At 33.5% G+C, this 16,054-nt stretch overlaps 1 protein-coding gene across 2 annotated transcripts in view; it reads left to right on the top strand.

The window, feature by feature from the left end:
• The window catches only part of FBXO8 (F-box protein 8), a 40,193-nt gene that overhangs the window by 2,011 nt on the left and 22,128 nt on the right, over positions 1–16,054 (top strand). The window contains exons 1-2 of one of the 2 annotated variants that reach the window (XM_069493167.1): positions 9,200–9,221; positions 15,067–15,403. In XM_069493167.1, the coding sequence (XP_069349268.1) occupies positions 15,075–15,403 (329 nt within the window). In that variant the 5' untranslated portion in view covers positions 9,200–9,221; positions 15,067–15,074. Of the gene's footprint in view, positions 1–9,199; positions 9,222–15,066; positions 15,404–16,054 lie in introns of those variants that run through there. The other variant, XM_069493166.1, reaches the window with a different exon arrangement.

Genomic DNA, 16,054 nt, shown 5'->3' with positions numbered 1-16,054 from the left:
AGGAATAACTGAGCAAAATGTGTCCAAGAGAAATATGGTCAGACAAGGAAAAATGCCAGGTTGTAAAGAAATAACAAACTTGTACTGGCATTATCTCTTTTGGAAAAAGTTTTTTTGTAGGGTTTTTTTTTCCCTGCTGTCTGAAGAGAGGCTTATTTTTTATTTTTCTTGGGAAACTTTGCCTGTGTTTACTGTGCTTTTGCTAAGTTAAGAGAGATTTTCCTCTTTTCAGAGTATAAAAACATTGAATTATCAAGAGACCTATCTTTCCTTTGATCACAGTGCACTGAAATTAGTAATTCAGATTTATAACTTTATAGTCCATTATTTAACTAACCGCTAATTTACAACTAATTTTTTTCCACATTTTGATTGAAATTTGGAAACTGAAGCTATTCTATTAACTGACCATTAATCATTAATACTGAAGGCTAAGAAATATACATGTAACTCATGTTGCTTTTTCACTGAATTATTTTACTTACATAATATTTTAAAAGAATTTTAATGAAAGACATCTATTTCTGGAAATTTGTGTTCCATGTTTCTTTTTCTATTTTTTCTCTCTCATTGTTTTGCTTTTCTGACAAATTTCTTGATATGAATTCTATAATAAACTAAACCATTCTTGACTGACTTAAGTTTATATCATATTTGGAGCAAGTACTTTTTAGTGATACAGAAATTAAAAATATATTTGTAGCTTCAGATTTAGGCAACAAGTTTAGGGAGTTTAACTCTGTGATCAGTAGTTTGTGTATTCTTCAAGAATAGATTGCATAGGGTTTCATAAACTATTTGATTGAAGGAACCAGATTTTAGCAAGTAAGCCAACCTTAGAGACACCCTATCTGCTCATAGGGAGTAGGGATTTATATAAGAGAAGTCATGAACATGGGGGAAAAAGAGCTGGGAAGGACAGATGCTCATTGCATAACCTCCCATCTTTATCACCTCTTCATTTTATTATTTATTTTTTAGAGTTTTCTCCCACTTATGTTGTTTTTATAGAATCATAGAATTGTTTTTCCAATTTTTTAATTGTGGTAAAATACACATATAAAATTTACCATCTTAACCATTTTAAGTATACATTTCAGTGGTATTTAAATACATTCATGATATTATGCCACCATCACCACCATCCTGCTCCATAGCTCTTTAATCTTGTAAAACTAAAACTCTATACTCATTAAACAGTAACTCCCCATCCTCACACCCATTCCCAGACTCTGGCAATCCCCAATCTGCTTTCTGTCTCTGATTTTGACTCCTCTGAATACTTCATAAAAGTGAGATCATACATTATTTGTCTTTTTGTGACTAGCTCATTTCACTAGTCATAACATCCTCAAGTTTCATCTGTGTTGTTGTACATGTTAGAATTTCCTTTCTTTTTAAGGCTGTATAACATTCCATTGTATGTATGTGCCACATTTTGCATATCTATTCATCTGTTCGTGGGTACTTGGGTTGCTTCCATGTTTTAGCTGTTGTGAATAATGCTGCTATGAACGTGGATGTACAAATAGCTCTTCCAGACCCTGCTTTCAGTTCTTTTGGGTATATATCCAGAAATGAAATTGCTAGATCACATGGTAATTCTATTTTTAAATTTTTTGAGGAAGCTCCATACTGTTTACACAGCGGCTATGCCATATTACATTCCCACCAACGGTGCACAAGGGTTCCAGTTTCTCCACATCCTTGCCAATGAATGTTTTTTTGATAGTAGCTATCTTAATGGGTGTGAGGTGGTTATCTCATTGTAGTTTTGATTTGCATTTCTCTAATTATTAGTGATGTTGAGTATATTTTCATGTAATTATTGGACATTTGTATGTTTTCTTTGAAGAAATGTCTATTTAAGTCCTTTGCCCATTTTAAGTCAAATTTTTTTTGTTGTTGAGTTTTAGGAGTTCTCTATATATTCTAGATATTAATTTCTTATCAGGTAATGTGATTTGTAAATATTATCTCCCATTCTATGGGTTGCCTTTTTACTCTGTTGATACTGTCTTTTGATGTACACATTTTTTAAATATTTATGACATTCAGTTGGTCTGTTTTTTCTTTTGTTGCCTATGCCTTTGGTGTCATATCCAAAAAATCATTGCCAAATCCAAATCATTTTGAGGCTTTTGCCCTATTTTTTCTTCTAAAAGTTTTATAGTTTTAGGTCTTACATTTTTCTTTGATCCATTTTGAGTTAATTTTCATGTATAGTGTTGAGTAAGGGTCTAACCTCATTCTTTTGCATGTGGATATTCAGTTTTCTCAGCACCATTTGTTGAAAAGACTGTTCTTTGCTCCATTATTAAATGGTCTTGATACCCTTGTCAAAAATCTTTTGACCATATTATATGAGGGTTTATTTCTGGGTTTTCTGTTGTATTCCATTGTTCTCTGTGTCTGTCTTTATGCCAGCACCACACTGTTTTGGTTACTGTAGCTTTGTAATAAGTTTTGAAATCAGGAAGTGTGAGTCTTCCAGCTTTGTTCTTCTTTTTCAAGATTATTTCGGCTGTTAGTGGTCCTTTGTGATTCCATGTGAATTTTAGGATAGGTTTTTCTATTTCTGTGAAAAATGTCCTTGGTATTTTAACAGATATTGCATCGTATCTATAGATCACTTTGGGTAGTATTGACATCTTAGCAATATTGTCTTCTAATCCATGAACATGGAATGTGCTTGTATTTATTATTTTTATGTCTTTTTTCATTTCTTTCACCAGTGTTTTTTAGCATTCATTGTAGAAGCCTTTCACTTCCTTGGTGAAATCATAAGTATTTAATTCTTTTTGATTCTGTTGTAAATAGAATTGTTTTCTTACTTTCCTTTTAAGACTATTCATTGTTAGTGTGTAGAAACACAACTGATTTTTATGTGTTGACTTTGTATTCTGCTATTTTGCTGAATTCATTTATTAATCCTAAATTTTTTGTTTAGAATCTTTAGGTTTTTATGCATATAAGATTATAATTGCAAACAGAGGTAATTTTACTTCTTTCTTTGCAATTGGGATGTCTTTTATCTCTTTTTGTTGCCCAATAGTTATTGAAACCGTAGAATTTTATAACTAAAAGAGACCTTGGGGATCATCTAGTTCAAAGTCCTTATTTTACAGGTGAGGAAACTGAGACTTCAAATTTAAGTGACTTGCCTGATGCTCACTGCTACTTAAAGAAGGAGCTTGAATCAAATCTGTGTTTTCTGTCTCTTACTATTAAATGTTTTTTCATCTCATTTCTGACCTTCTTCCTATTTCAGGCTGCCCTTAATATTTTATTTTAATACCTGTCTTATTTGCATAAAAGCAATTCCATGAGAATTGCTGTTTTTGTTTTGTTTTGTTTTGTTTTGTTTTTTAATTCCACAAACACTCATAGGAATGGCCCTTTTGGTTAATGGGCGTAGGAGTGTGGTGTGCACCAAAGAGGTGGATTGGGATATGATGCCGTGACTGCTGCTGATTATAATCTTGCTAAATAAATAGTAATGCAGTTAAGTAAGAACCATATAATTAAAAATAATGCTAGTGAAAAGTATGATATTTATTTTATTTAAATATTAAAATAGTGGAACATTTCTTGTAAAACAAACTGAAGAAATTAAATAAGCCTAAAATTCTCAGATTTTTGGTTACCTTCAAATAACACATCTTAATTTTTAAATTTGTTTAGATGGTATTTGGTTAATACATTATAGAATGAAATTAAAGAACAGGAAAAAACCTTCCGAAAACAAAGTAATATTGTAAATCTTTTTGAATTAAAAAAAACACAAAACCTCCAAAGGTATGCCTTTTAGTAACAAAAACTGCTCTTGCAGGACCAGATCTTTAAATTTAATGAGTGGGGGGTTTTTATGTGTTTAATGTACCTTGTGACCTCTTAGTACTTAGCTATTTCCCTTTTCTCCTTAGAAAGACCTCCTTGTGGACTTACCGTTCCTTCATTTCTCTACAGTTGTTGCCTTTAAATTCTAGGGATGTGATTGGTTATTAGGTTTTTTTCTTTTCTTTTCTTTTTTTTTTTTCATTTCTCGACCCAGTCTGTTCTAAACTACTTTGGTGGTCTGTTCTTTTGGAAGTGGAGAAATAAATGTTGGGCTGCTGATTTGATTCTAAATATCTCATAGAAAATATTTTCTCACAGACTCTCCCATGTTCTTATGCCATTAAATAATATCACATGATATCACTTAAAGATTTTTAAAACCATTAAGATGACCAGAAATAGAATTGTTACTTTTTAGTTGAAAAACATAGAAAATTTCTAAAAAGATATAAATAAGTGAATTTCCTTAAATCGTAGTAGGATTTGTATTTTAGAGGTAACTATTTTAGTACATATTTTAGACCTTTATCTGAGCTAAGACATTTATTTATAAATTCCACTATTTAGATGCCTAAGAAATATTGAAGAAAAGTAACCATTTATAATGAGTATTTAAATGAGGCTATTCATTTGTCAGTCATCACATACCAATGATTTAACACTGGTTGCTCAGGAAGCTTTATGGAATTGGTTTGTTTCAAATAAAAGTATTTAAAGCAGAATGCATTTTTGAGACTTCCAGACTCCTTTCTATTTTTCCCATCTTCCATTGTGTAGATTTGAATATGCCCAAATAGTATGTAAACCATTCTTCATTACATATAGTTGTCTCTACCGCATATACCATTTAAATGCTCAGTGCCATGAAATTACTATTAATAAAAGCATTAGTTACCCTTTTCTTATATGAATAGTACTTTATTTGGTATTTAATTTGTTACATAGGGATGTTTTGAATAAAAGTGCTTAATATTTTAGAGATAGGCTTTAGATTGTATATACCAATAGCTATTAATAAAATTTCAATTTTATTCTTTTAGGAATACTCTACTCTTTTGAAAAGAGAACAAAACATTACAGATAGTCAATCAAGAATACCATCTCTTTTAGAAATGTAGCGATCTAGTAGAAGTAAAAAGTATAGAAAACTTGTTATAAATTTTGATAAATTTATAACCTGTATAGTTGTTGGTAATTAATCTGCAGTTTGTACTGCTTTCTAAGTGGCAGCTCTTTTATGCTATAACAGATTTGTATTGACTAAAACCGTACTTTTTTAAATGAGAAAACTACATCCAAAATCATTTCAGAACAATATAATTCTCTAAGTTATTTGCTTTAAAAAAAAATCAGGCCAGAAACTACATACTGCTTTACCAATTAAAAGATGCTTTTATATACATTCACTTATTTAAGGCACATAGCTGCACTATAAAATAGGTAGAAGTGATTTCCCCCATTTATAGGAATCAGAGGCTTAGAACTTTGAAATAACTAAGATAACACAGCAAGCTATGGCATAATTGGAGCTCCACCTTTAAAATCACCCTCTACAGTAGCAGTGTCAAGAAAACCTCTATATTTCTCTAAAAGCAGACTTTATAATACATAGCCCATATTCTCTAATTCCAGCATTATAGAACTAGAAATTAATTTTAAAAAATCAAAAAAACCTACTTAGATTTTTTTTTTTTTTTTTTGAAATTGACTGTTACACATAATAAGCATTTGGTCAATGTGTAATAAAAGTATTAAATAGAACTTACTCTGATTTTTAATAAATAAAATCATTATTCACACATGTGTTAGAAATATGAAAATATTTGAAACAATCAAAATTAATTTACATTAGTTTATTTTTTTAATTTTTTTATTTTTCTTTATTTTTTAATTTTTTGTTTTTTTGAGATAGGTGTAACTATACCTATCTCCCTCCTAGGTAATGATGTTAAACATCATATCACGTGTTTGCCATTTGTATATCCTCTTTGGTGAAGTGTCTCTTCATGTCTTTTGCCCATCTTTTGATTGGATTGTTTGTCCCCCCACCCCCCCACCCCCACTGTTGAGGGTTTTTGTTTGTTTGGTTTTTTTCCCTGAGACAGGGTCTCACCCAGGCTAGAGTGCATAGCTCAGTGAAGCCTTAAACTCCTGGACTCAAGTGATCCTTCTGCCTCAGCCTCCCAAGTCGCTGAGACTACAGGCATGCACCACCTTGCTTGGGTAATTTTTCTAGAAATGTGGTCTGACTCTTGTTCAGGCTAGTCTCCAACTCCTGGCCTCAAGCATTCCCTCCCACCTTGGCCTTCCAAAGTGCTAGGATTACAGGTGTGAGCCATTGCACCCAGCCTTATTGTTGAGTTTTGAGAGTCATTTATTTAAATATTTTAGATACTAGTCTTTGTCAAATACATGGTTTGCAAATATTTTCTCTCTGGGTGTAGGTTGTCCTTTCATCTTCTAAGTATGAGCTTTCAAAGAGCAAAAGTTTTAAATTTTGGTGAGGTCTACTTTATCAAAACAAGATGGAGTACTTTTTATTTTTATGGTTCACGCATTTGATGTCAAGTCTGAGAACTCTTTGCCTAGCTTAGATCTCAACGGTTTCCTCCTATGTATTTTTCTAGAATTTTATAGTTGTATATTTTACATTTAAATCTATGATCCATTTGGGGGTTAATTTTTATAAAGGGTGTAAGGTTTAGGTCAAGGTTCATCTACTTAAGCTTGTTATCAGTGTTTAGCATTCGTCCATTCATTCAGTCAACAAATATTTACTGAGCAGTTTGTATGTCCAAGGAGCTGTGTTTGGTACTGGATTTATCCAGGGAGCCTATTGTGTTGAATCAATTCCTCATTTTAATAATTACAGGCAGTTCTCATTTTGCGTGGTATCATGTTAACTGAAACCAGTGCACATGAGAACTATGGCCTTGCTTTGTGTACTCTCATGGTAACTATTAACAAGTAGCTAGCACAGAACTATACAAAGCAAGGACTGCTTTATATACATATGGTTTTTAAACATTTTTATTTCTTTTAGTAAATAAGCTTTATAATAAGATTGAATAAAAGCACTATATGATGGTTCCAAAATTATTATCTTAATGGACATATGTGAGTAAGTATTACACTATAATCAGGAAATGTGCTTAAAAATACTGATCTCAATAATGGATACATTGACTTCAAAGGTCCAAGAAGTTAACATGCTATCCACAAAACACTTTATAATTCAAATTCCTGGGGGCGTGAGGGTGTTATAAAGATCTGTAGTAGAAATTTCTTATTAATTGATATATTTTGTGATAGTTCCGAAAGGATCTTTGAGTTGAATCTTTTTATGAACTCCTGTATTATCATTTCTAGAAACAAATCAATAGTGAATAAAAATGATAATGCTTAACTGCCAAAAAGGTATATCTGTTATCACTGCCTAATGACTAAATACTTGACCTTATTTGCCAGACTCTGTTTTTATATTTAGTATTTAGTATATCGATCTAGCAAAGTTAGCTTCTACTTACTTTATGTACATATGAAGTAGTTGTCATTTTTTTCTCCTAGAAAGGTAAATGGCATCTCTCCAAATTTCACAGATCCTAAACTAGTGAAATTTAGGACCAGGATTATGACTACTCAGGTGATTAAATCCAAAATAATCAGGGGTACTTTGAAAGGTAGAACGAATATAAGAGTTATTATTTAAAGGAGATGGGAGGAGATGAATACAAAACTACTTTTTACGGTAAACTACCTACTATGGGTTAGGTTCTCTAAATGTTATCCTTCAAGTTCCATGGGATAAGAATTATTATCCATTATTTTACTAACGAGAAAAATGAAGACCTGAGATTATAGGTGGATCGGATTTTTCACGTTGTTGGCTGTGTATTTTCTACAAGAACAGTAACCTGAAAGAGCAGCTGCCACTGGGGACAACAGTGGAGGCAGTAAGCAGTGGCAGAGGTAAAAAGAGATGAAATCTAGTGAGGAAAAACCAGAAGGTAGATAGCCTTTGCCAACCGTTGGCTCCAACAGCTCTGGAGAATAAAAGCTGTAGACTGAAGGTAGACCTGAGTTTTAATGCTAAATCCTCCTTCGCCAGCTATGAGATCCCAGGCAGATTTGCTTAACCCTTTTATTTCCTCAGTTTTAAAATCAAGATAATACCTACCTATTAGGATTGTTGTAAGGATTAAAATGAGATAGTATACAACAAATTTAACAGAGTGCTTAGCACAGAGTAAGTATTAAATAAGTGGTTTGTAGCACAAAAACAATATTGTTTACTATTTGTATTATTACATATTATGTAAATAAATATTATGTACAAAAGCAGGGAACACAGCCAGGAATTCCAAGGCTTAAATCTCCACAAACAGAAAGAATTAAAAGGATTTTTTTCTGCTTTGTTTAGAAAGAATTTCTCTGCTGTTTAAAATAAAAAATTCATATCAAAAATGGCAGAAATAGTTCTTACTGAGTATTTTGATGTTTTCCTTGACAGAATCTCCCACTACTTTCATACTATAATGCTGAGTACTTCTCTCCTTAGTAATAGTTTTCAGTTTGTATTGCACTGAGCCTTAGGGCATTATTTAAACTGAGCGTACAAACTCAAACACAGGGCTTTTTCTTTTCTTTTCTTTTCTTTTTTTTTTTTTTATCAGGTTAGAGAAGAAAAGGGCTTTTTCAAATTTACATGCCTGAATTCCACTACTAGAAGATTTGTGGTTACAAAAAGGTTGTAAGATTAATAAAAATAACTCTAGAATACCCTTTACCCAGCTTTACAAATTTTTAACATTGCTTTATCATTCTCTTTATATACATGTAGACATTTTTGGGGTCTTTTCTTTCTTTCTTTTTTTTTTTTTAAGAGATGGAGTCTTACTATGTTGTCCAGGCTGGTCTCAAAACTCCTGGCCTCACACAATCCTCCCTCCTGAACCTCCACAGTAGCCAGGACTACTGTTTTTCTAAACCATTTTAGAGTAGATTGCATACATCACGCCTTAACACTTGTGTGTGTCTCCTAAGAACAAGAGTATACTCCTGTATAACCATTATACAGTTATTAAATTTAGGAAACTTAACACTGATGCAATGTTTTTATCCAGTCTTCAGCCCATGTGGCTGGTTTCTCATTCATCCCAACAATGTCCTAAATAGCAGTTTTTTCCCAGTATGGATTCCTGTCTATATATTCCATTTAGATGTCATGTTTTTAGTCTCCTTTAATCTGAAACTATTCCTCAGCCTCTTTTTGGCTTTCATGGCATTAGCATTTTTTTTTTTAAGAGATACAGCCTCATTATGTGAACTTTTGAACTCTAGCTATCCTCTCACCTCAGCCTCCCAAGTTGCTGGGAATACAGGCACGTGCCACCACTCCTGACTCACATTGGCATTTTTGAGGGAAAAATTATATTACTTTTACAGACTTTGAGTTTTTCTGGTATTTCTCATGATTAGATTCAGGTTATGGATTTGGGGCTGGAATACTATGTAATTGATGTTGCGTATCAGGGTATCACATCCAGAGGCACAAGATGTCCATTTGCCTCATATTGGTATGTGTTAATTTTCATCATTTGATTAAGATATTATCCGATTTCTTAATTTCTTCTTGTAATTAATGACTGATATGTAGGGAGATACTTTGAGACTCTATAAATAATTCCATTATTTATCAAATTCTAGATTCAGCATGTTTTGATAATTCTTACCTGAATTGTTTTTTCTCTGATGGTTGTAATATGGTGATTTTTCTACTTCCATTATTTTTCCTATCTTTATTAGTCAGCATTCTACTGTAAGAAAGAGCTTTCCCTTCTCTTTATTTATATAATTATTTATCAGCAGTGCAGACTCTTGGATTCTTATTTTATGTGATGTGTTATACAGTCAGCCCTAAGTTTCTGCCGGTCCCACATCCAAGGATTCAACCAATCAGCGATAGAAAATATTAGGAAAACACCTGAAGCAATAGAAAATAATACAAATAAAAAATATAGTATAACAATTATTTATATAGCATTTACATTATATTAGATATTATAAATAATCTAGAGATTTAAAGTATACATGAGGATGTACATAGGTTATATGCAAATACTGCATCATTATATATGAGGGACTTGAGCATTCACGAGTTTTGGTATCTGTAGGGGTACAGTAGTGGGGTGGTTCTAGAACCAATCCCCTGCAGATACCAAGAGATGACTAATTCGTTACTGTCACTTTTATTTTGATGCCCAAATTGTCCCCGGTTTAGCCAATGGGAGCTGCCTTCAAATTAGTTTCTAACATTGTTTTTGACATTATCTCATTGTTTTATTTTGATTTGCTTTTAGCTCATTAATATGAGTTTAAGAAACAGTGCCTTAGGAGTTTCTTGGTAGCCCTTAAGGGAGTCCTAAATGGACTGCAAAGGTGAAAGTTGGGAGAAAGGTGCAACTTCTCACCGCATTTGTCTATAGCAGAAATTCAGTGAGTACCTAGTGTAGGCAAAGCCCCCAAATATGTAATTTGTAGAGTATAAGATTTTATAATTATGTCTCTATTTAAATGAATATTAACTTGTTAACTTTTACTGATGAGTCACTGGATGAAATCAGGAAAAAATAAACCAAGTAATTGTTATGTGGGTGTTTCAGCCACATTTTAATGATTGAACATTGGATCTTTGAGGCGATAAAAAGCAACTTATAGATATATGCACCCTACAGGGCTTGTTGCTCTTGCTTTGAGGTGATTGGTTTGACAGCCATGCTGGTCCACTCGGAAATATTAGGAGAGTGGTGGTAGGGAGTCTTTTCTCTAGTTTCATTCCATTTCTTTTGATAAAATGCTTCTTTGTTTTACCTGGGCAAGGGAAACGGGTTGGGATAGGTGCCTGAGCATTCCAGGCACGTGATAAATGTGCGTTGAGGGAGAGACTGTGGTCTAGTGTTCCATATACACACATTGTTTTATTTAATTTCTCACGAAAATCGTAAAAGGAGAATATCTTTATTGTTAGTGTGTAGGTAGGAAACAGTGACCCAGAGATGTTAAACCCTGGTTTTTGTTGCTCACATCCCTCTGATTTCTCTCTTCATTGTTCTGTTTTGAAGTCCCATCTTGAGGGTTCTGAAAGATACATAAGCTTCTGCTTCCCTCTCTATTCTACTGGAGACAGTCCTCCTCCTTCCCTTCCGTGGCTTCATTAGTGACCACTCCTCCCACTTTTCTTGTTACAGAAATATGTTGAAATGTCATATCCAGTCAGTGTCCTGTTTTCCCTTTCTTTTAGGTGTCATTTCTGCCTTTTTAAATTCCTTTTCTGTCATCTTAATGGGAGGGAAAGGTGATAAATATATGTGCTCCATCTTGTAAGAATCCAAAGTTCAGATTTTTTTCACAAAAAAATCCCATAAAAGATTTTTTCAAAAGTGAGTTAGAATATTTCTTCTATTTCCTGCCCAGTTGATATCTCATACATTAATGAGATGGGACCCTACCATTTATACTTAAAATACTGGTTTAAAACCTATTTCTGAAACCATGTTACATGAATTGAAATAATTTTAAAGTTTAGAATATTAAATTTAAGCTATGTCATACCAAAAGGGCTTTTGGGGAGGGAAAAACACATATATGCATAGTAACTATAGATGTAACTTTGATAAAATGTTATCAGGTGGGGGTAAACAGATCATTAAGAGGTGATAGTGACAGTTTGCTCTATAAAGGGACCTTTAGCTAAGTAAGAAACTTCATGTAGTCTTCTAGGTAAATATCTTTCAAAGGCATTGTTTATTTTTGAATAATGCTGGAATCTTCCTAAAATCATGTTACTTTCCATATATATCGTCCCAGCTACTGGACCACAGCAGCACAGGACTTTAGGAACAAATTTGAAATGTAAGATATGATAATAAACCAAAATATTAAATTCTTATACATTAGATTAATTTAAAATAGCTCTCAGCCGATGTGACACATTTATGCACAGTACCACTGAGTATTTAAGGTCACTCAGTTTGGTTTCAATCCACATTCAATCCAGTAAGCCTTAGTGTCAGGCTTCTGAATTTTCCTGTCCACTACCATACTACCTGAGTGTGTTGGTAGCAGTGAAGAATTGAATGTGATTATGTTGCCCCTAAACCAAACAGTATATAATAACTCTGAGACCAGAAGCAGTATTTTACTACTGTATTAAAATGGTTAAAATTAATTGTTAGCCATGTTTGCATAATTTTAAGAAATAGAAATGCTTGGATTGTATTCATTTGCCTGTTTGGCCGTTACTTCATTTGAGTGGAGGGTTGAGGCTCATTCACACATAGTGTACAATGTGTACATTCAGACAAATAAAACTGAAAACTGCAAGATTAGACCTCATTTTCTATCCTACTGCTAAACAATACTCCCAATTGCCCCTTTGGGACTTTCTTCTCCTTTTAAAGCAGTTCTTGATACCAGGTAAAAAATGTAGTATGATAAACCACTCCGAGAATCTTATAAGCTCAGCATTTAGAGAAAGGAAAGGGTGGTGTCTACAGGGTTCCTTCCTCACTCTCCAAAAATGATTTTTTTTTTTTAAGTACCAGCTGCTAGCTTTACCTCTTTATACCTGCCGGATGCTTTCTGACTCACATTATCCAGTGCTCAATTTAAGTGATCCCCATTAAAGTCCAGAGCCTAGGGAAATCACCCTGATTCTTTGTTCCCTAGCAACAGCCCTGAGAGTAACAACAGCTGCTTAACCATATGCCACTAGAAAGATTCTGTAGGAAAAATACACAGAAATTGTTAATAAATGCCTTAAATCTTGAGACTTCAGACCCCATAGTTACTGTGTTTTAGGATTTCCCTTTCGTGGGACAAAAACAAGAGAAAAGGAATTTAATTATTTAAAACAATAATAAATATGCTAGATGAGCTCAGCAATTAATGCAGTTTCTAGATATTTTCTTGCTAAGTTGAATAGAGAAATAGCCATAATAAAAATAAAATAACCTTTATGATTGACAGAATCTTAGAATGTTAAATTTGTGTCACAATTAAGTTGTACTTAGGTTGTAATGTGACATGGCACATTTAAACATTAAGCAAATTGAAGACTTTATGTACTTCTAAATTTTTGTTGACATTCTATATTTCTTCTATGTTAATCATTTTTACTATCTCTCCATAGTTTTGCCCTTTCTAGAATGTCTTATAATCGGAGCCTTTTCAGAGTGACTTCTTTCACTTAGTAATATGCATTTAAGGTTCCTTCGTAACTTTTCATGGCTTTATAGCTCTTTTCTTTTTAGTGCTAAATAATATTCCAGTGTATGGATGTACTGTACCAAAGTATGTTTAGTTTTGTAAGAAACTGCCACGGTAGGCTGGGCACGGTGGCTCACGCCTGTAATCCTAGCACTTTGGGAGGTCGAGGTAGGAGGATCAATTGAGACCACTGGTTCAAGACCAGCCTGAGCAAGCTTAACAAGACCCCATCTCTACAGAAAAAAAATTTTTTAATTAGCCAGGTGTGGTGGTACATGCCTGTGGTCCCAGCTACTCTGAAGGCTGAGGCAAAAAGATCACTTGAGCCCAGAAGTTTGAGGCTGTAGTGAGCTATGATTGTGCCACTGCACTCCAGCTTGGGCAACAGGGTACGGCCCTGTCTCTAAAACCGAAAACAAAAAACAGAAGAAGGAAAGAAACTACCAAATTGTCTTCCAGAGTGGTTGTATCATGTTGCATTCCTGCATCCTCGTCAGCATTCGGTATTATGTTGTGTATTTACCATTCTCATAGGCGTGTACTAGTATCTCATTTTAATTTGCAATTCCCTAATGACAACATGATGTTGAACATCTTTTCATATGCTTATTTGCCATTGTATATTTTCTTTGGTGAGGTGACTATTAAGATCACTTGCCCATTTTTAAAGTGGTTTGTTGTTGTATTATTGAGTTTTAAGAGTTCTTTGTATATTTTTGGATACCAGTTCTTTGTCATATGTGTGTTTTGGAAAGATTTTCTTTTGGTTTATGGCTTGTCTTTTCATTTTCTTGATATTCTGTATTTTTTAAGAAATTAACTTACAAAGCTTTACCACTAATTTAGGAACTGATACCATCATTGTGGTATATGTAGTAGGGAGAGAAAGGGTATCTTTTGTGCTTTTTTAGCATAAAACAAATTTTCCCACATTTAAAAATCATTAATATGTTCCTTCTCTTTGTACCTTCCCCCACCCCTTTATAGCTTAAGCTGCTGGGATTCCCGGCAGTGCAACGTAAGGAAGAGGAGGAGTTTAAAATTATCCTGGACTATTTTTCTCAGTTTTGATCAGCAGATGACCCAATATAGTGGCCATTATCCAAACAAAGGCCAGTAATTTAGTAAATATACACATGGATGATTTGTATATTGGGAAGTCAATTTATATAACAGATAATGTAGAGATGCTCTGGGTTGGAGGTCAAATGGAGTTGTGGGAGACCTCCTTCTCCTGTCTTTTCCCAGGTACCTCTGAAGACTCTGTAGGGCTGTGTGGAGAAGAATTGGAAAATTGTCTAAATTACAATTTTTAATTTAAAGCAACAAAACCAAATAGTCAGCTATTACTGAGCTATTTATCATGGAGTTCTAGGTGTCTAATTTATAAGGTTTCTGAATTAGACTTCAGGGCCTATGTTACATTTTATTACGGTCTACAACATAAGTGTAGACTGGCAAGAATTAAACTAAAAGCCTGTTTCACAGCTGTTATGCATCTGGGAGTTTGGTTAAAAGGGGCTAGCTTAGCTTGGCCTCAATTGTGATAAAAAGCAGGGTCTGGAGGCCTTTTAACTAAAGTCCTGTGCACTGATCAGAGCTGTATTTAATACTGGCCCATAAGTCCACATAATTATAATTTGTAAGAGCATTTAGGACATCAGTAACTTTTAAATCTTACCACGTGAAAAATGATTATGTCACCTGTGGACTTTAAAAGTAGTTACCAAACTGGGATAAAGGTGATGACCAATCCAAATATTTCTAAAACTTTCTCTGTCCAAGTTTTGTACTTATAATGTTCCAGCTATTCTTTGTGATATACTACTGGTTTTAATAGGCTTTAATGAGGAATTTTAATTCTGATAAATGAATGCTTCATGTCAGATTTGTTATACCACTGGGAAAGATGGGTTACTTTTTTAATATCACCCTTATTACATTCTGGCTTTCTCCCAGGCTTGCAGATGGGTCAGGGGCTGTGGAGAGTGGCCAGAAACCAGCAGCTACAACAGGAAAGTTATAGTGAGCAAGGCTACCTCTCCAGAGAGCAGAGCAGGAGAATGGCTGCAAGCAACATTTCTAACACCAATCATCGTAAACAAGTCCAAGGAGGCATTGACATATATCATCTTTTGAAGGCAAGAAAATCTAAAGAACAGGAAGGATTCATTAATTTGGAAATGTTGCCTCCTGAGCTAAGCTTTACCATTTTGTCCTACCTTAATGCAACTGACCTCTGCTTGGCTTCATGTGTTTGGCAGGACCTTGCTAATGATGAACTTCTCTGGCAAGGGTAAGTTAAACTCACTGATATTTGATTCAGATATCTCTAAACATAATCATGCTTAAATATTCTTTTTATAACATACATTATTAAATGTTTTCTTTTAACTTGGGCTTGTACTTTGAGTTGCTCTTTATTAAAACCTGGAAAAATAAAAATACAGTTATCATCATAGTCAAATTTGATATTGGGAAAAGAAAGATAATAGAAAAGAAAAGAGAATAATGATTTTACAGTTAGAAGAGAGGTTACCAATTGAGCTCGTCAGTTTATTATAAATCAGAAATTGTCAGTTTATTATAAAAATAAAATTATGAAGTGAGAATTTCTAATTCAAAACTTGGAGAGTTTACACACCGGTATAGTTTGTGCTTCCTATGGTATCCCACTGGAAGATAGGCATACTTAAAAATCAATTACTAGTTCTCAAATGTTATTGTTTTCATTGGTTACAGATAGAGCATATGTGTATTTGTGTTTACTTATTTATATATTTCTTTTTATCAAAGGTACTTGTTAGCATCAACTGGTGAAAATTTCATCTGCTTTTTATTTTTCCCAACCACCATTTCAATGGTGAATGAAGTAGGCAAATATTAGAAAGCAAGGAGATAAACAATTTACTTGATGCACTTAAAGCAGATTATAGAAATTCCAGCA

Source organism: Eulemur rufifrons, chromosome 18 (genome assembly GCF_041146395.1).
Source record: "Eulemur rufifrons isolate Redbay chromosome 18, OSU_ERuf_1, whole genome shotgun sequence".
Taxonomy (NCBI): domain Eukaryota; kingdom Metazoa; phylum Chordata; class Mammalia; order Primates; family Lemuridae; genus Eulemur; species Eulemur rufifrons.
Note: the sequence above shows the minus strand (reverse complement) of the source record. Positions and strands in the feature narration are given on the sequence as shown.